General features: G+C 44.3%; 1 protein-coding gene across 9 annotated transcripts in view; it reads left to right on the top strand.

Moving 5' to 3' along the window:
- Positions 1-20,692, top strand: part of ITPR1 (inositol 1,4,5-trisphosphate receptor type 1) — a 163,626-nt gene that overhangs the window by 116,155 nt on the left and 26,779 nt on the right. For all 9 annotated transcript variants that reach the window (XM_072044593.1, XM_072044592.1, XM_072044590.1 and 6 more), the window contains 9 exons: positions 3,855-4,035; positions 4,658-4,911; positions 9,536-9,736; positions 11,729-11,839; positions 13,154-13,249; positions 13,954-14,076; positions 15,081-15,185; positions 15,993-16,185; positions 19,969-20,091. In XM_072044593.1, coding sequence (XP_071900694.1) covers positions 3,855-4,035; positions 4,658-4,911; positions 9,536-9,736; positions 11,729-11,839; positions 13,154-13,249; positions 13,954-14,076; positions 15,081-15,185; positions 15,993-16,185; positions 19,969-20,091 — 1,387 coding nt within the window. The remainder of the gene's footprint in view (positions 1-3,854; positions 4,036-4,657; positions 4,912-9,535; positions 9,737-11,728; positions 11,840-13,153; positions 13,250-13,953; positions 14,077-15,080; positions 15,186-15,992; positions 16,186-19,968; positions 20,092-20,692) is intronic.

The following is a 20,692-nucleotide window of genomic DNA, read 5'->3' as shown; positions in this document are numbered from 1 at the left end:
GTACCACTCAGGATACTGAATACTTTTAGAAGATGCAGCACACTGCTGCCTGCCCAGGGCTCCACGCCGGCACGGAAACAGCACAGGCACACCACAAAAATGTGTCCTCTGCCACCAGCAGGGCTTACAGCTCACAGACCTTCATGCGAGGAGGTTTTCCCCTCGTGTTCCTGTGCAGATCAGCAAAGCCCTTTCCATTGCCCCAGATGAAAGCTAAGCCATGAAGGTCTGAACGCGTTGTGTAGGTGGCTGTAGCTCCGTCTTTAAAAGTGTTTAAGAAGTCTTTGCGTGATACCCTTACGTGCTGTGATCGGGCTGGCGTGTGAGAAGCTTCTGGATTTTGTGTGCGTGTTGTCAAAGTTTCTTTCATTCTGTGGCTCTGTAATTAATTGCAGTCACGTTATCTCTGCTACTTGCATCAGAGAAGTCTCTGCTCATTCAGTCGGCTGGTGGATGTGCTCCGGAGCTGTCTGCGTTTCGTGGAGGTGCGGGCACTCGTGGAGCTGCGCTTGCTGAATCCAGCATTCATAAAACAAACCTCATGATCTCCTTCGTGCCATGTGATGTCTCGTGTTCAACGGCAGTGAGTGTCAGGGCAACTAAATAGTCGTACGTTGCTCCGTCAGAGCAGAGAGCTGGTCCCCTGCCAGCTCCTTGAGTACAAAACAAGCTCATACCTTCGCTTTGCTTTGAGCATCCTGGGGTACCTTGTGCTGGAACGGCCAGGTACAGGTGTGAAAGGGGCCACGTTTCTCTGCACTGGTCTCTGGCAGCTTTCCTGGAGGCCCCAAGTCCCAGCTTGGAGGAGCCAGCGTGGGCTGCTCTGCCCGGTACAGGTGAGGGCAGGAGAAACACTTGGCTGCAGGGTCAGCAGGGATTTTTGGGAGCCCTCAAAGGAGGAGGCGAGGTTAAACGTTGCTGTATCAGCAGCACATCAGGAGTGCCTTTCTGGAGCACTGCGTTCAGGTAGAGCTTTGCAGGTCCTCGTGTTCCAAGCACAGCACTCCTGCTTGTGGCTGCACGGTGGTGTACGAGCCGGGATCCTGGCACGCCGTGATGTAAAATGGCTGCTCCACTTCTGTGTTAAAAAGGGAGATTTTCCCAGTTTTGGTTTTGAGGCTATATCTGAAAATAAGTTTAAGGATTTCTGCCATAATTAGCACCGCCAATTACCTGTAGGAGCACAACTTGCAAGATCGCACCTCTTAAAGAACAGTGCCTTTGATAGCTGGCATGTGGTTGATTCATATGTGTGAAGGTGTTAGGCATCCTGACCTAAAGCGAAACAATCATTTTGTGACAACCATTGAACGTATGCACAGCACGCACAAGAATGCTTTACTGGAAATGTTCGTTTCATTTGTTTTTTCTCTGAAGTGCAATGGAAAGTCAGTTAAGAAGCTCGAAAAGACGAGAAAAATCAAGCCTGTCAGCAAGTAACAATTACTCGCATGCAAGGTATTTCTTCGGTGTGGTTCATTAGAACGGTTCACCACTGGCTCATCACAGGGAAAATCTTCCTGTGCAGGCTCTTTAGATGTGCAGTCAGGTGACGGCAGTCACCAGCTTGAACTGCAAATCAGGGCATTTTTCAGAAAGCGGTTACACTTTCTAGAACCGATGGTTCGTGCTGGTCTGTCTGTAAAATATTATTGTTAGGTGCTTTGTTTAATACCGTGAGAGTCAAATTTCCAAGGTGCAGCTTAGATACCAGCCCTTCCTCTGTGCTTACAGGCAGTAAGAGCGAACCTGGGTTTGGTCACGGGCCAGCAGCTCAGGGAAGCCACGTTATGGCATCGCTTGGTTGGGAGTGCAGTGTGACAGGGCACTAGCCATCGTCTCTGGTCGCGTGAAAGGACCAGTGTAGAATAAAAATATTACCTGGATAAGTAATCTGTCAGTCAAAGGCTGTTTGGAGAGAAAATGTTGGAATACTTGATATAAAATCCTGGATTAGAGAATAATTCTGCAAATATTATCAAATGAACTGGGCACCCAAGTCACCTCGTGTCGTGTCCCAGGGCCCTGAATGGTGTCTGTGCTGTTCTAAGCCTGCTGGCAGGGTGCACCTCTTGCAGTGTTGCCCGACAGTGAAAGTGTGCTCGGCCCTTGTGAGAGCTCAGGGGGAACCTTTATTGCTTCCCAGCTACATCTCCTAGACCTGGATCGCTTCCACACATCTTCACCTTTGGGATCAACATGTTTCCACCATGAATTTATTGTCCCTGTGGATGGCATTTACATGTATAACACTGCGTGTGTCCTGAAACTTCTCCTTTGATTTTTCCCTTTTCTGTTACTCGTTTGTGGCTGTTGGCAGGTCAGAAGCTGGTGGCTCCCTGTTGGTTCTCACCAGTCGCTCTCCTTCTCTAACTCCAAGTGTGCCCGAGTGCGAAGGTGTGAGGGGATCTGCTGCTGCCAGAGGGCTTTCTGGTTGCATTGTTTAGGAGCAGAGCGGGTGATGGAGAGGAAAGGAAGGTGAAGTTACTGCATTGGTTTCCTGGTACCTGGTGCTACTAATTGCTGTGCTCTGTGGCACTTTAATCGAGTATTTGAACAGGTGTCGGGAGAAAGGATCCGTGTGGGTGGCTTCGGAGACGTGCGATGCTCGTGCAGGGCTCTTCTTTCCATCCTCTGATAATCGCTAGAACAAATGAACTCTTTAAAGTTTACCTGAGGTGCCTTGGGCAGGTGGAAAGTATTGCAGAGGTGGGAGGGCTGTCTCACGTGAGTATTGACCAGCTTCTTTAAATAGTAGCACTCCTCCTCTGTCTGTAATCAAAGCAGCAACTTTTTTAGCGTTTCAAAGTCATTCAGCGGTGTCCTGACTGCAACTGCTCGGGCATGATCAAAGGCAGGCGTCCGAGAGACAGGCTTGTGTGCTCTGAAAAGCAGGCAGGATGGATTGCTATTCCCATTTTTCATTATTTTTTTTCAATAAATCGGGTTTCATTCCTATTCATCATGTAAAGCTGTTGGGTTGTGAGCCGCTGCAGAATGCTAACTAATTTCATAATACTCTGCATAAGGTGACCCACTTACAAGTTCATCCTTCAGTCATGGTTAAGCTCTGGTCCTGATTTACGTAACAGTATATTGGTTTCATCAAGAGTTGTCTGATGGCTTACTGTGTTGGCTCCCTTTTGACCTGTACGTGATTTGTATTCCCTTCTACTTTAGGGTCAGCTTTCTGTCTGTGCGTATGGGCAGATGAGCATTAATAAACCTTCTCGAAACCAGTCAGCGCTCTGAGCTCTTCTGTCACTTACAGGCATATTGGAGTAGGAATTAGAAGGGGTTTTAAGAAGTCTGCAGACAGGGCAGCGGAAACTTAGCACAAAATATCCCTTGTTACATGTGCCCTGTTTGTACGGTTTTGGACTGTGATTAATATCGACTGCTGCATGCTATGAGTCACGGTCCCTTTGATTGAAGCTTGGGAGGGCAGGCTGGGCAGGCTGCTGCTTTCTCTGTATTTTTTCATATTGTTTTGTTTCTGAACTGAGAATCGAATTATAGGTAATTCCTTTGTCCTTACCTTACCTTGATTTGTTATACTTTATTCTGCTGTTGAGAGAAAAGTATGCCGCCTAAATGTATGAGGGCTAGCATGATTTATTGCACTTGCTTCTTTAAAAACACATTCAGAAGTTATCAATAAGGGAGCTACCATAGCTGAGAAATGTTGGCTTCATTAAAAATAAGGTTTGAGTTTCCATTTTTCTAGGTTTCAGTTTACTGAAAGCTAATTAACTTTCCAGTCCTTCAGGATGTCACACCTTGCAGAAAGGTGAAATCATCTGTATTCAAACCTCTGTATGAAGATATCTACCCTGTTCCTCTCTCTCTTGTAGCATTCGTTCTTCTGCCGACTAACAGAAGATAAGAAATCTGAGAAGTTCTTTAAGGTTTTTTATGATCGCATGAAAGTAGCACAGCAAGAAATCAAGGCTACTGTCACAGTCAACACTAGTGACTTAGGAAATAAAAAGAAAGATGAAGACTCAGACAGAGATGTACCGACAAGAAAAAAAGGTAATCCCCAGTCGTTCCCTTTCTAGAGTGGCAAGGGAGTAAAGTGCTGTTTTGAACTCATTTCAACTGATGCAATAATGCTCTGATCTCTGATCCCACAGAGCAAAGTTCAGAGATCAGTGGTGCCCTGGCTTGGGATTTGAAGAGCTTCATCCCCTCTTCATCCATTTGTGAGATTGCACTAGTGAAATGATGAAAAGTATTTCTGAGATGAGACTCTGCCACCTTGTCTCTCGTGACAAGCTGCCCAAATCTGATTTGTAGTAATGACCCTGGACTGTAGGTTGTGGTCAGTGCCTTCTCTAACAAAAACTGGAGAAATGCTCATTTTCTTCTAGAGCAGGTGCTCTTATTATAACTCCTGCTAGTGCTAGATGTGTGTTCCCTAACCAATTAATATTGGAATTTGTAACTTTAATGTGGTTTGCATAAAAGGTGTGAAGAGATGACGTGACATCCTTCTAAACTCAGGACCCTCACATCACACTAAACGTACTGACCAGAAAGAGCTGCTGGTGAATAGCCAGCCTGTGTGTGGGACCATAATGGGAAACGTGTGAATAGATTTTCTCATCCTCTCCGTTCAGTTTGCCTGAGGAAGCTCTGTTCTTATGTATTTTAGCAAGAGAGCCGATGACCCAAATTACAGAGGAAGTCCGGGATCAGTTACTGGAGGCCTCTGCAGCTACAAGAAAGGCTTACAGCACTTACCGGAGGGAAGCTGATTCTGATGACCATTATTCGGCTGGGGAAGGAGCACAGCCAGCAGCAGACAAGAATAAAGATGACCTGGAGATGAGTGCTGTGATCTCAATAATGCAACCCATCCTCCGTTTCTTGCAGCTGCTCTGTGAAAACCACAATCGGGATTTGCAGGTACAGTCTGACTGCTAAGCAAGAGTGCTCACGTAGCTTGTGCAGTCACTGCTGTCACATCAGTCTCTCTAATCCCCTCCCTTTCTATATGGATACATAAGTGACTGGTTTCCTTGGCCTTTAAGGTAATCCAATAAAAGTATTTGTATGTTGCTGGACAAATACGAGTCCGGTTATCTTGCAGTCTTTTCAATGCATATAAAAGGTGGTGGGATCACCATTTGAAGTGGCTTTTTTAAAATTACACCTAAAGCAAGCAGATGTTCTGCTGTGAAGTTACCGATCCTCTTTGAGAGGGGAAAGAAGAAAGCAGTGGGAAAAGAGAGCACTGAGACTTTGGTTCCAGCAGCCTTTAAGCACGTGCTTGCTTCTCAGTGAACAGCTCATTTCAGTGACTGCTGTACAGCCATCCATGTGCACAGAATTGAGCGTGCTGGGATGATGGTAGGAAAGCCTTAGCTAGAGCTGAGTCTGGGAGGGAGATAGGAACTGTGCACAGGCTACTCAGGATCATCGCAATCCCAGAGAAGGTGATGCGATAACTAATCCTGGAAACCACTTTCAAAGATCATAAGAGGAAGAAGGTGACTGGGAGTAGTTTTGGATTTATCACTGGAGAAGCTGATGAAATGCAGGATAGAGAAACAGGCATCAAAAACCCAACGGGTCGGTCCTGGGAAGCCTCCTGTTGCTGCCCCTGCTCTGAGCAGAATCCAAAGGTCTCTGCCACCTTCAGTGGCCTGTGCTGTTCTGTGGTGTGTGTAGCATTTCAGTAGTGAGACTCATCTGATTTAGCACATGCCTCCACAGGAGATAAGATTTTTGCTTGCAAATGGACTGTAATTAACATGATTTTCGTTCCGCGTAACCACTGCCGCTGGTTTAGAATTGAACGTGAGGAGCTCGAGAGACACGGTACAATGCACTAAATGCCCTCATAAAGGAGCAATAATTGCCTTGATTGCATATTGTTGTACTGTATGCCAGAACTGTAAGACCCTGTGTGAATGCTTTTCAGACCTGCCAAATCACTTCCGCCAAACTTGAATGCCCTGCTGCTGGCAATATTTGAAATCCAAGCTGTATGTTAATGTTTCTGTGCGATGAACGTGTAATTCTTCCAACATTTTATAGGTGCTGAGGTTACGTACACCAGGCCTTCTCCTAATTTTTCACAAACTATTTGATCTTTGTTTTGTCAAACAATTTTCATGCCGTTAGCAATGTCGGAGACAAGTAGGACGCCAGTTTTGCGTGGCAGTAGTCCAAACCGCACGTGCAGGATCCTTTCTTGCTGCTGTCTTTGGCTAGGCACTGAAAGCTATAGGAACAAAATTGAATTCAAGCCAATGAGAAAACTTGGCCTGAGCTATTCGCCGTCCTGAACAATTAAATTCCCCTAGCATCTAGTAGCTGCATTCAGCTCTGGGAGAAAAAGGTTAAAATACAAGTAGAAAGAACAATTTTTCAAAAATAATGTTATTACTGCTGGCCTGCCTTGATGCTTGCCTTTCTCCTGCAGCACCGAAGCAGAGGTAGGAGTGCGTGGGGCTTCCAAACCCGTCTGCAGCTAGCAGGTTGTAATGGAACCCCTATCAGAATTGCCAAGGGGTTTGCTACATAAAGCAGTAAATAAGGGTTGTTTGTTGTTCTGGAAGTTGTACATCCTTCCAGGTTACAGAAGTGAGGTTTAGATTTGGGTGATTCCTCTTCATTTCCATTAGTGCAATTACAGCTCTGTCGAACCAGGCGTTTGAGGAGCTGTTGCAAAACATCAGCCTGCTCGCAACTTCTAAAAGGGGGAAATGCAAATCGCCTCTGTGAGAGCCTGGAAGGGGTGTGCTCAAGTGAGGCAGAAGCCTTTGAAATGGCTCGCCGAGTTGCAGTCCCGTGCCTTTTGCACCACTCTTCTTCCTCCTGGAGCAGCCTGTGTGCGAGGCAAGGAGCAGCCCTCCCAGCCAGCCACACTCCAACACACAGCTCCAGTGCTGGGCTCACTTCTCCCCATCAAGACAAAATTGTTATTGCTTCAGTTCCTTTCTTACCGAGTGGCTTATCTCTGCAAAATAGCATAAATATTGTAGTAATATGCTAGCAAGTCGTGCTAAGATGAAAGCTCTGAGCCAGGAGGCTAAATACTGCTTTAGTGCAAAAAAGAATGAATTGACGTAACTTTTCTTGTTGGTTTTTAATGTTTGTTTGTTTCTGTTCCTAATCGCTGAAGGCACAGCGTAGGTTATGAAGAAGTAAAGCTTTGCCTGCTGCAGAATGGTGATTCAGTGATTTGGCTGGCAGGGCAGCACTACAGCGTGCAGAGAAGGAGCAGGTTCAGCTCGTCATGTTTTAGGCAGGAAGCCTGTCTGAGAATTAACTTTTTAAGACCAATACAGACCACAATATTCGGTGAAAAATGCCTTGCCGTACTTGATTGCTAGTAAAGAAAAATCTGATCACTTAAAAATCTCCCTGTGCTGAGACTTGGCTCATATTTGTGTTTCCTTTGCAAAGTTTTTTGCAGTCAGGGATCGGGTTTCTGCTAAAACAAAGGCTGTCCAATGACAACACTGAGGCTTTTGGGGGAATTACCGATGGAAATGGTCGAGCTCTTCCTTCCAAGGATGCTGTGCTCATCCATGCTTGAACAACGTGAGCTGGCGTCCTGGAAGGAGCCAGCTTTATTTTTATCCAGTGTGTTTTCTCTAAAGGGTGCTCAGCTTTAGGCTGTGGACGGGGAAGCAAGTTCCCCGCCAGCCCAACGTGCTGCTGAGGCATTAAGGGCCTGCTGCAGGTGCTGCCTTCCCAAACGTGGCCATGCCAAGTCATGTGCGGGGGGTGGCAGCATGAAGCATCTCCAGAAGGGTGTTCACAAAAGCAGGACTTTAATGACTGCCTTTGAGTGCACTTCATCCCACTGGAAAGTGTTTCTCTCTCTGATGACTATATAGGATGCTTAAATTTAAGCAGTGTGAGTGCTTTTTCCTGCTTTCTCCTCCTGATCCCACAAGCTGCATATTTTTCACGTTTAGCTGAATCTGCAGCCCCATCACTCTTCATTGTAGGCGGGGTCCTGCAGGTGGTGCCTGAGGTTCATCCCACTGGACATTACAGGAGGGCACGTGTGATTTTAAGGGTTGTGTTCCCATGTCGTAGCCCTCGGGATGGTCTGGGTGATAGGAAACGAGCTGGGGCTCCAGCAGATTCCCTGGGGCAGTCCCAGTGCAGAGGGACTTGTTTTCTGCCGTATTTTCCTTCACCATGTTTAGCCATCTAACGTTGTCTTTTTGCCTCCTGTACCTCGTTCCCCTTCTTTCCTTTCTTTTTATTGACTTTGGATCAACAAGTTAAGCTATATATCAGAACAAACGCCATGCCACAGGAGCGTTTTGTTTCCTAGCTTTCGATATCATCCATGATTTTTGCTCTTTTCCCGGAGGGAAGGGAAGAGCTCTGATTTCTGTAGCATCAACCTTTCTACTTTCTGACAAGTTAATCAAAAGTCAGGATATTAAATGAGCAATCAGTTGAAATGTGCTGAATCACTGTCACCTTTACTCTGTATTCAGAGACAGCATTTTCCTTTTTTAGCTTAGCCTTCAATCGAATCTGGCAATTTCTCAGTCTGCTTGCCTTAGAAGACTTATTAGTCTGACGCAGCCACCAGAGGCAATCAGTTAACAGCGCTCTGCTGCAGGCTGGTAGAAAAGGCTTTGCTGCTTCCCTGGTCCCATGCATTTTGTTTGTCAAAGGGTTTTTTTTTCCACCTCTAAAATGAAATGTTTTATAACCTGCTAGAATTGAGCCAGATAGGAGATCTCCCTGCTGAAGCTGCTAGGATAAGAAAGTGGTGGTGTCGATGTTTTCACAGAGCACTGCTGGGAGCGTACTGACAAATAGCATCTGAGTCACTGGGAAATTGTTTTTCATTAATTGTGCCTCTCTGGGTTCGTTTTTTTTTTTTTTTCTTTTTTTCTCATTTGGAACACAGGAGAGGGGAAACACGTTTAATCCATGCTGATAAGTCTGGTGTTGCATGAGAGGAACTGCTCCTAATCAGCAGCTTCAAGCAGGGATTACGATAATTATGTGGGAAGAAATGCAATTGAGAGAATTGCATTTAAAGGCGCTCTCCTCCAAGTCATGCAGCCAGGTGCCTCCTTGCCATGCAGGTGGGGCTGCTGTGAAGCCGAAGCCAGGGAACTGCATCTTTTGTCTGGGAGAAAGGTCTCGGGAGGAGTCTTCAGTGATCATTAGTAGTGAAATGTAGCGCGTAGGGTAGGAAGAAAGCTTCCAGGCTCAGAGGAGCCTCCTGATCTGCAGTGAATTGCCTATTCTGTGTTGCTGCTTAGTGCTCTAATGGATGCACTCTGTTTATTACTTGTTGTCTTCTATAAAATTTGAAGCCAACAAGCTGCTTCGCAGAGCGGCACGTTGCAAGCAAGCCCTGGAAGAGTCTTAAATTGCTTGTCCAGGCTCCTTGTAATGAAGTTCCAGTGAAATTAGAGCAATATACCATGCGGTGCAATTGCGGGTTGATGAACTTAATAAAACGTTATGATCCAAACATCAATTTGTATGCCTTTTTCCTGTCCTCCCCCCTGCCCTGGCTGTGACACTCTCCCTGCAGAATTTCCTACGCTGCCAGAACAACAAGACGAACTACAACTTGGTGTGCGAGACGCTCCAGTTTCTGGACTGCATCTGTGGAAGCACAACCGGAGGACTTGGGCTTCTTGGTCTGTACATAAACGAGAAAAACGTGGCGCTGATCAACCAGACACTGGAAAGTTTGACCGAGTACTGTCAGGGGCCATGCCACGAAAACCAGGTAACGTGTCTGTAGCTGGACAAAGCTCACCCTGTCTCCCCATGCCTGCAGCGTGCGCTCTGCTGGGCTCGGCTCTCAGCCTGCTCAGCTTGTGTTGTCCTACACTGCTACTCACTTTGCTTGCCTGACAAAGCGATTTTGGTTTGGCTGTTTTTTTCTTTATCAACTCATAACAGTCACCTTCTCCTTCTTGGGGCTTCCCCCAAGGAGTTAAACCACTCCAAACATCAGTCAACAGAGAGGGAGAGTGGGAAATTTCTGTACTTAAAATCCGTTAGAGTAAAATTGTCACTAAAACCAAGCCGTGTTGCCCATGGTAAATGAGGCCAGCAAGGAGGCCCCCGGCCAAGTGGGAGAAGCTGGAGCTCTGTGGCCTTGTTAATGACGGTGATAGCCCTGGGGTGGGGCTCGAGGCTCTTCTCAGATTTTGTCGTGTGGGTAGCCCCAAGTGGGTGTCGCTGCTGCCTGCCTGTGCCAGCACAGGGGATGTGGTGCTGGCTCCGAGGAGCCTCTGCCTGGCTGCCAGTGATACGTGACCCTGTGAGCAGGATGCTCTGGAGCAAGCGTGGTGGTTTGAGCAATGACATTACAGAGAAGGCAACTGGGGAACGACAATAAATCGATAAATATCAGACTATCAGGTAAAGCAGTTACTGACCCACGGCTGGACCTGGTCTTTTCTGTGGTTCTGCGGCTAAATGGCTAAGAATGAATCCAGGAAAATGCTTTGTCTGGATAAGCAGGGGTTTGTAGCTGCTCGAGAACTGCAGTTTGCTCCAGTGGGAAGGACCACAGGGCAAAGCAGCTGCACTGCCTGGCTCTGCTTTCCCATTTCATCGCCCCACCTCCTCGCCTGGTGTACAGCCACGTTTTAGAGCAGCACCACCAATTAAGCAGTCCCATGCTTCTGCCCTTGGTCTGAATGTGATTCTTGCTATAATTGTTTCAATTAGGCAAATGAAGTCTGAAGTCTGAAAGTCTAGAATAACTGTAGATAACAAGAGATAGCTACGCCTAAATAATTTTCTAAACTCTGGCTGCTCTTTGGTATTGACTCAATAACACGCGCTCAGGATGCGTGAGAGGAGAATTTCTGCTTTGGGCTGGCAAGGTCTGATCGTCATCTCTTCCTTTTAACACACGAGCCTCTGGGATTAGAAAATGGATATCTGCTGCTTTTCTGCATTTGCATTCTGTTGGAGTCTTAGTATGCTACAGAAAGACTAGAATATGACTTTTCCAAAGGTCTTTAAGAAAACCTGTCCTTTGAAGCACTTTTGTCTGTCCAATTGTAATTTACAGGAAAGCTAAACAAAGCGTAGTGGGGATGACAGAGATGTTCAGGTGAAATCGTATTTATGCAAAAAAAATGCATGAAGCTTTACGTGTCCGTTTATATTTTATCTCTGTAATACAGACCACAGACTAGGTGGAGTCACCACCTTTAAATGTGAGAATGCATCTTTGCAGAGGAGCTCAATAAGAGAGCAAGGCTGTGCAGCTGGAAGCAGCAAGCTGCTGTCAGTTTGTGCGTTTTACTTACGGGCAGTTGTGAGAGCAAGGTTACAGGGCAAGCATGAAGGATATGGAAAGTCACATTCTTTGATTAGATGGCTCTGAAGTTGGTGGTGTTTGGCACATCTAAACCAAAGATAACTCTCCCTAACCTTAGTAAAAGTGTTCTGCCTCAGCTATTTATTCAGCCTGAGCACTTTGGCATGTAAATACTTAGTTTATCAACTGTGGTGCTTTCTGCTTCCTGAGTCTGGGTGGTTTCAGTAGGGCACGCCATGGCTGATTATAGGAAAAGCTTGAAACAAAACGCTTTTATCTCCTGTTATTCCACTGTCTGGAGTATTGTGTTCAGTTATCCATCTTAAACAGCTTACCAGGTGATGAAAGAGCTAACTCTTCTGTTCTGGCTGCATCACTAGCCTAGGCTTCGTTTGTAGTTAGACAATTAGTGAAGTTTGATTAATTTTCTTTGGACAGAACTGCATTGCTACTCATGAGTCCAATGGTATTGACATCATCACAGCATTAATTCTCAATGATATCAACCCTTTGGGAAAAAAGAGGATGGACCTTGTATTGGAACTAAAGGCAAGTGAATGTTTTGTGTGATCTACGTTCACATAAGCGAGATGAAACATAATTTTAGTGTTGGAATAATGTGGGTGTTTATTATATCCCAATAATCTCAAAAAGTTATTTGCATCAGAGAGCTGAACATAGTGCCCAAAGACTGTCTGTCACAGGCAATATCATATTTGAAATGATAACACGGAGTCACCAGTTTTCAGATGTGGGCATCTGATGACTGCAGACAATCAAGATGTGCTGAGGAGTCCTGAAATAATTGCCTGTTAAAAATTTAATTCCAATTAAAACTTCTCTGTTGGTGAGCTTTTACATGTACATTGGAAGTAAAATTTCTCATGCTACATCTAGGTCCCTAATACTTGATTGCTGCTGTTAAATCAGTTGATGTTTAGTCATCAAGATTTTTTATGGCTATTCATATTAATGCTGAAATAATAATAAGCCCTGGTGCTGTTTTCAAAATACGCTAGCAGGTTGTCTTCTGGCTACAATAGTCACAGAGTACTCCTACTTCAGCATTTGTTTGAGGAGTATTTCCTTTCCGACTTATTGTCCTGTCGTATAGTGCAATGTCTCGTTGTTTTCCGCTGCCGACTCACACCATTATTATGGGTAGTGTGGCTTTTTTATTATTCTAAATAAAAAATGCTTTTAGACTCAATTAGCATTATACTTCAAAATTAAATACTTTTATTGGTTTTTATTGTCAGTCATGATGGATTTTAATCTTAATTGTTCGTATTAAAGTAGTCTGGTGCCTTGTGGTAGTTTCCCATTTCCTCCTCCGATTTCTTGGCATGAGCAGGTCGCAGAGTAATTTTCAGCTAAAAGCAGCGAAGCACGTCTGTGTCTTCAGCCTCGGCTGTCCTTTGATTTAATCAACAGAATCTTGAGTAAAGCTGAGCTGCACCATTGTGGGGTTGAAAGCCTGTAGTAATGCTGCAGCATTTTTAACACTACAAAATAATACACACAGCTTCAAAACCTCAGTATTTGAGAAATCTAAACCTTAATTTGGTGTTCGCTGATAAATAGGGTTTGGGAAGTAAACGGATTTTAAAAAACAAACGAGCAATAAAAAACCCACCTCGGTTGTACAGCCAAATAATTAGATGGGAGGGAGTGCTTGGCACGCTGAGGCTGTAGGAGCCCTACCGTAGTTCCAGCCGGGTGGCTCTGCCTCGCCTGGTGCTTGTACTCCTAGAAACCAGGTATCTCGAGCCCTTCTGGGCAGTGAGTGTGGAGGAGCTGAAGCTGGGTACGCTCTGCTTGTGACTCCATGCAGTGACTGGTGGTGTTCTTCCTTCCCCTCAGAACAACGCTTCAAAGTTGCTCTTGGCAATCATGGAGAGCAGGCACGACAGCGAGAATGCAGAGAGGATCCTCTACAACATGAGGCCCAAGGAGCTGGTGAGTCCCCGGGCTGCCCCGACACTCCCGACTAGGTGTCGTTGTGGGGAGAGTCCAGGCACTGCCCAGGAGGTCTGCATGCAGGTCACAGACAACTGCCAGTCCTGGCACGGGATGGATTGACTGAACGCGGTGTTTGCTGGGCATGGACCTGGTTAGTCCCCAGAAAGCAGGAGCACTTCGGTTGTGCTGAGTGCTCCGGAGACAGCTGCTTTGCTGCTGCATAAAGAAGGGAAGAGAGCATCACCTTACGCTTTGGAATCCGTGTAAAGAAATGATTTGTGCACAAAACAGATATATAGTGACCTAAAAGCTGTTCAGTAAACTCTAGCAGCATTTTGGGCTGCCTAATGTGTTAATTGGTGAAGACAGATTCAAAGTACCCCTGAAACACTGACAGCTCATCCAAGTGTGTGTAGTTACGGCAGGGGCCAAAGATCAGATGTGACGTAGTGTGCCATGAGCACGGCCCACAACATATTACTTGGTGGGAAACGTAGAGTTTGGTTTCTCGTGTTGATGAGCCAGGCTGAAGATGCTGAGTTCAGGTCTCCTGCTTTATCCTAGATGTTGAAGCCCACTGCCCTTCCTCTTGAGTGTGTATGGTCAGCTTCCTTTCGCTTCTCTAAGAGCACCAAATGCCTTAGCAGACTTCAGCCCTCAAACTGAGCTGTCTCTTCATTGGCCTGTGTCTGTTTTTCTAGGTGGAAGTGATAAAGAAGGCATACCTACAAGGCGAAGTAGAATTTGAGGATGGAGAGAATGGGGAAGATCTTGCAGCATCTCCTCGGAACGTGGGGCACAACATTTATATATTGGCTCATCAGGTAGAATTGAATCCGCAGCATTTGTTAGCACTAAGTGACACAAATTGTGAATAGCAAGAGGTCTGCTTTTCACTGAAATTGTTTTAATGGCTCAGAGACGAACTCACTGCACGTTCTCGTTGTATAAGAGCCAAATCTTATCTTTAAAATAGTCAAAAATGAAACTTCTGTAATGAATAAGAAACTATTCAGAGTTATAATGGGAGACAGGCAGCTTCTTGACCAAGGTTCTGAGGACACACGATTCAAGTTCTTGGCAGAACTGGGGAGCAAAATATTATTTTTCAGCTGTATCAGAAGTTACTTTCTACTTCCAAAGAAATTCTTCTCATGGATCATTTAAACCTTAAGCAGAAATCTCACTCTGCTTTTATTGTTCCTGCCACGTTCTCTGTCATCATTTACGTTGGAGCTGGTCAGGTTCACTGCATTGATGCAACGTGGTGTTGGAAAGGTCAAAGTCCAAGGGGAGAAAAAAATCGAGGTCTATTTATATAACGATGCTACATAGATACCTCCATTAGAGACTCCTTCTTCCTTTTGCATCTGAGAAAAAAACACTCATGCTTTAAAAGTAATTTAGAGCATCCAGAAGCGTTTTTTGAGCAGTGTTCTGTGAATCTGCTTTTTAGATGATGCAAATGTTCTCCTCCATCCCTGCCTCAGCACTTGAGCAGTAAGCACACCTTTGAATTAGGGTGGGTGTAGAAGGATAGACTGAATGTGAATGGTCAGAAACTTTCACAAGTCAGGCAAACAGTGGGAGAAAATGGATAAAAGAGGAATACAGCATGGATATTAAAATATATATTGGAATCTTTCTGACTTGCTCCCAAAATAGAGCTGCAGGGTGTCTGGTTGGAATAGAACAAGCCTTCTGTCAACTTTGCCCTTTCTTAGCAGCTGACTGCGTACTATGTCTTTTTTTATGCCAAAAATCAGAAATTTAATATCATAGAGAGACATCTGGTGTTTCCCACTCCCTTTGCATTCCTTTATTTTAGTTGGCTCGTCATAACAAAGAGCTGCAGAACATGCTGAAGCCGGGAGGTCAGATAGAGGGAGACGAGGCTCTGGAGTTTTATGCCAAGCACACGGCACAGATTGAGGTAAAGGGAAACACGGGGGGTGTGGGGAGATGTGGTCTTCTGGGGAAGAGCAGTTTGCAAGGAAATCTGTGTGAGGAAACAACAGTTACATTATCCATGATATTTTGATTGAACTGACTACCTGTGTGGACTGTCATCTTTGACATAAGAACTTTTTTTGACAGCCTCTGGGAGGGGAGCTATTTTTGAGCTGTCATGTGTGGGCTTTAAGATGGAGCTGAGCAGAGCTCTGTTGGCAGGAGGAAGTGTAACTTCACTTATGTTACATTTTGGCCGGTACCATTGCTTAATCCATAGTTAGCGATATCTTCTGCCATTCTTTCTGTATTAAAATGAGCGTTTGGCCTGTGGTACAGTCAATCTGAGATGCTTTTAAAAAGTAAAACATATACAAACACGGAGACTTCACAAAACTCTGTAATAAGCAAGATAAATATAACTGTTACTCTTTATACTTTCCTGCTCAATGTGTGGCTAAAACTTGCTAAGATTCCTGAATCGGGTGACCAGATTGTGCTGAAATTCAGAGCAGCTTTGGTGCAGGATTTGCTGGGCCCCTTGGAAATCCCAGCTCTGAGCAATATTGCCAGAATAAGACCACAGCATGGAAATTATCAATCTTGGAGCAAAATGTAGGCCTGCTTTGAAAGGTAAATTGGCTGAAGTCTCTGTCAAGCTGCTGTTCTACAGAACTGCATCCAAGTTCTACACATAGCTGGTTTCAAAGGGTGCAGAAAATGAAAGCAGACAAACCAAGAAATAAAAACATTTTAAACTAGGGAAAACTCCAATAAGACTGTTGTTCAGATTGTCAGGTCGGACCGTACGATGGAGCAAATCGTCTTCCCTGTGCCCAGTATATGTGAATTCCTCACCAAGGAGTCCAAGCTGCGGATATATTACACCACAGAGAGGGATGAGCAAGGCAGTAAGATCAATGATTTCTTCATGAAATCAGAAGACCTCTTTAATGAGATGAACTGGCAAAAGAAATTGCGAGGTAAGTGGCTGTTACGAGTGCAGAGGGTTACCAGCAGAGTACTTAGGTCAGGTTTTAAAAATTTAAAACGTTGACTTGATAGCAGATGGTTCCCCAGTGTGGCAGCAACCTTGATGATTGTTTGAAAGAATCTGCTCCTCTGCACGATGGCAATATGCTGTAATGAAATCAAGCTTAACGCCACGGCAATATGGACCAACTGGAGGGGATCCAGGGGAGAGCAGTAAGAAAGAGCACGGGTCATCTTTTTTAAGATGCAAGAGAAAGGAACACATTTGTGGAGGCTTCGCTTAAATGAGCTGGCATTTGGTGGTAGGGAGAAATGAAGAGGGCCAAACTGAAGAAAGCAGTGGTCTGTTCTCCCTGCCTGCGCTGGGTAAACGCAGCAGTTCCCTTGCGTTGCAAGAAAGAGCACGGCTGGGTAACGCAGCATGGACGTGGGCTGCCTGTGGTGGGTATGGCATCTCCAGCAGTGGAGGTGTTTAAGAAGAGGTTAAACACACACTTTCCAGTAATAATTAAAGTTAATTCTTTCTGTGGGCAACAAGTAGACTAGAGGACGTGCTGATTCCTTCCAGCCCTGTGATGCTCAGATATCTGAATGCAAATATTTTCAAGCACTGCTTTCCCTCTGAGGTTCCCACTGGCAGCTAGGAAAACTTTGAAATCTATATTTCACTCCATACAGCGCCACCATTTCACCCAGTAAACTTTCTAGCTTGTTTGATTAAAATTATAAAAAATAAAAAAGATTCTTTTTTTGCTGAAGGAGAAATGTTGTGCACCAGGCTCAGTTTCAGTGGGCAGTGGTTAGAATTTACCAACATTGCCACTCGGAAATGTCAGATAAAGTGGTTATTTCCTCCTTGAGTCAACATCTGCCATCTGATACCCCAGTTGTTCCCCATGCTTGAATCAGCTAAAGACCAGTTATTAGTGCAAGAGCGCAAAGAGTTCAAGACTGCCACCGAAACCTGCCTGCAGGGCTGAACAAATCTACAGTGGTGTGGTGGCAAAGCTTTGCCCCGATGGAGACGTTGGTGGTACTCAGTCAACACTCTGCATATAGTAGGGGGAAAAAGGGTTGAGAAGGGTTCAGAACAAGACCGTTCTTGTTTTGAAGGTTACTTGTAATGAAATTATTCCCCTTGTTGCAACCTCCAATTGTGTTTTGCCCTTTCGATCTGCACCTCTGAGAAAAGCCTGGATTCTCTCCGTTTGTTGTTAGGGTCAGTTCACAACAGAGCTAACAGTGTCTTGCACATTTGGCAACAGAAACTCAGTATTTGCTTCAAATAGTTGGGGAGTATCTATTTCTATGTTTTCTTCTAATAAAGAAAAGCAATTATAATTTTGTTTAAAATTATCAAGATCAGATATAGGCGGGACAGCCTGAAACTTGATCAGCTCTATTTAAATTTAGCTCTACTGAAATTTGTCATTTTTATGAATACTACAGTAGAGCTATTTCCACTTAACAATGGATTAATACTTCTGTCAGCATCAAACCCCCCAGTAAGCTGCTTCCTAAAATGACTTCTAAGAACTCTACAGGAAAGATAGTTATGACATGTTAAACAAATGGGCAACTTTGTGTTCGACAGCATCCATATATTCTGTTGGATTTTGCTGTTTAAGTCTCGATTTCTGGGTTACTTTAGTTGTCTTCAAGGCAATCTCCAAGCAAGCTGTGAAGATATCCAAACTTAACAGCAGGCTGCAAATTAATCAAGATCTGTATGCAGAAGTGGAGAATACTTGTTTTTTCTTTGAAGAACTGGAATTTTTCATTAAGATTATAATCCTGTTATACCATGCAGGAAATCATTCAGCCTGTCTCCTAATATTCTGGTTTCGTTAGGCCTCTGACTGATAGTCCACATTTATGCATCTTCAAGGCAGGTTTGTGTTTTTGCAACATGACAGGCTGGCAGTGCTGTGTTGTGCTCATGTGATCCACTCACAGCTTATTGAAACCTGAGAAAGACATCAGCCCGAGATGTTAAACTTGGCAAGAAACTTTTCTCTAAAAGTCTTTAAAGATTATTTCCACCCCTCTTCACCTCCTGGGGCTAACTCATGATCTGAGCACCGTAAGTCTCTTGAGGTCTTACTAAGGAACTCAGAGGAGCCTGCCAAAACCAGGTGGAGGTGCTTCACAGGGCAGGTAGCCTGTGCCCACCCCCAAATGGCAGTGTAAAGTAAATTCTGGAATTTTGTAATGACCCTTTGTATAAGAATTACATACAAATTGATTCAACCTGCTTACAAAATCACTCAGAAAAAACAGATTGGGAAGAGAAGTAATACAGAATGCAATGCCTCATGTATTCAGGACACTGCCACATCTCGTTCCATCGGAGCTTAACGTGTGCCTTGCTAATCAGGTGCAACGAAGCTTTTATTCTTACAGTGACTGGGTGCCTTTTTGTCGTCCTTTCCTTTACATTCAGCTGTTCAATGCATATGCTTTTTATGTGCATTTCAAGTCAGTATAATGAAGCATTGTATAACTCTTTTAACCCACTTTTTTGCTTAGGATGCTAGACGAGGTGATTTACTGAAGAGAGGTGGTGATGACTGTGATGCTCAGAACTGCAGCGTTCGTTAATTTACTCTTCTTTGCAGCCTCAGAGTTTGCATTTTAATCTTCCCTAAATTTCACTGTGAGCTTCTTTGCCTTTGCTCTTCGGTATCTGTATGTGTTACCTCGTTCCAAAAGGGAAAAGTATTCCTTTCTTTGGAAGAATTTTTAATAGATTTTTCACTACTGTAGATTTCAGGAGTACACAATTTGCTGCACAATAAGCCTGCAGGAGCTAAATTCTGGGGGATTTTGCCTTGATGCAGAGGGAATTACTGTGAGGCAGCTTTTTAGCTGTCCTTTTCATCTTCTTGTCCATGACCACTTCAGAAAATGAATCTTTCTGCTTTTGTGCCTCTTGATTCTAGCTGCAGAGATTATTAATTTTAATAAGACTTTTTTAAAGGCATTTGTATGTATTTGAAAATACACAGCTATTTAACTGTACCCCGAGCTCTGTGCGGTTACATATGTGCCCTTTGCCCACGGTACAGAGGGAAGGCCAGCTGAGCTTCAACTGGTTTATTATTTTGGGGCTATATTGGTCTATTATCAGCTTGAAGTAGAGTTGTTTTATTTGCTTGGCAGCCAGTCCTAAACATTTTAGCTTTATTGTTATGTCGCTATGCTGCATTTTGTGTCTTAATTGTGCACCTAGGCCTTTGCTGTGTTGCTTCTGGCTTGCTGCAGTGGAAAGGAAGCCTGAATGTGGGCAGGCACTGTGGCAGGGGAGCTGCTGCCAGCAGCGGTAGCAGCACAGCTGGGAGGGATGGGGCTGAATCTCACCGATGTGAACGTGTACACATGTACACATTTTCTTCCTCCTAATCGTTCTCTGTGTGACTCTGAGTACAAAGTACGTTATTAGGGGAAACCTGAAGTCCTTGAACTCTTGTATTTCTGAACTTGTTCTCATGCTGCTGCTAAATCAATTCATGCTAGGAAATGCTTTCCTTTGTAACATTAGTCCTTTGCCTTAAAGCACGATCTAAGCAACTGGAAGTACCCCAAAGATAAAGAGTAATCAAATAAACTTCAGAATAAGCAATGAATACTAGTGCTGTTGATGCTGTGCTTTTGGGCAAACTGAAAATAATCAGCTTGATGGAAATGTGTTTTTGTTTTTTGTTTTTTAATATAGACGTCTTTTTTTTTTAAATGCTCCATTATTAATACGAATTATTTTTGTTGTTTTGCAGCTCAGCCTTTCCTGTACTGGTGTGCTCGCAACATGTCCTTCTGGAGCAGTATTTCCTTTAACCTGGCTGTCCTTATGAACTTGCTTGTAGCATTTTTCTATCCATTCAAAGGAATTCGAGGAGGTACCAATATTTGACATATAAAAATATATGAACAAATAAGGTCTGATGAGCCAAATCCTGTCCCCCGTTTGTCTGCACATCCCTATTAACTTCAGTAGAGACTGTAGAACAGAAATTGTCTTTTTTTAATTGCTTTGATTTAAATTGTACTATTTTCTGACTTTTTCTTGGGGCATTTGTAAAGAAAATGTAGAGCTATGCTTTTTCCTAGGGTAAAGATTACTAAAGACAGACATCTACTTTTAATTACTTGACTGTTCTACTTCGTTTTAAAATTCTGTAACTAAGCATTGAACTAAGAATACGAGAAATGTTAATTTATTGCTTTTCTTGGACTTGCATTTTTTAATGCCATTTTCATAAACCTTCATGGCTATGTAGCACATCAGGAGGTCTGTGAGTGTTGTACAGAGTTGGGTGTGGGAGCTTGCCTTGAGGTCTGGCAGGTGAGGCGTATGAGAAGTGACCTGCCTCGTGCCTTGGAGGTTGTTGGAGGATCAAGAATAGGAGCTTGGTTCCCTTCCTGTTGTAGCCTCCTCAGGAGCACCTTACCTCTGCGAGTGCTTTGAGCAGAGGTTGCCTTAGGGAGCGCGGAAGAGCG

This window comes from Anas platyrhynchos, chromosome 13, assembly GCF_047663525.1.
Source record: "Anas platyrhynchos isolate ZD024472 breed Pekin duck chromosome 13, IASCAAS_PekinDuck_T2T, whole genome shotgun sequence".
NCBI lineage: Eukaryota > Metazoa > Chordata > Aves > Anseriformes > Anatidae > Anas > Anas platyrhynchos.
Note: the sequence above shows the minus strand (reverse complement) of the source record. Positions and strands in the feature narration are given on the sequence as shown.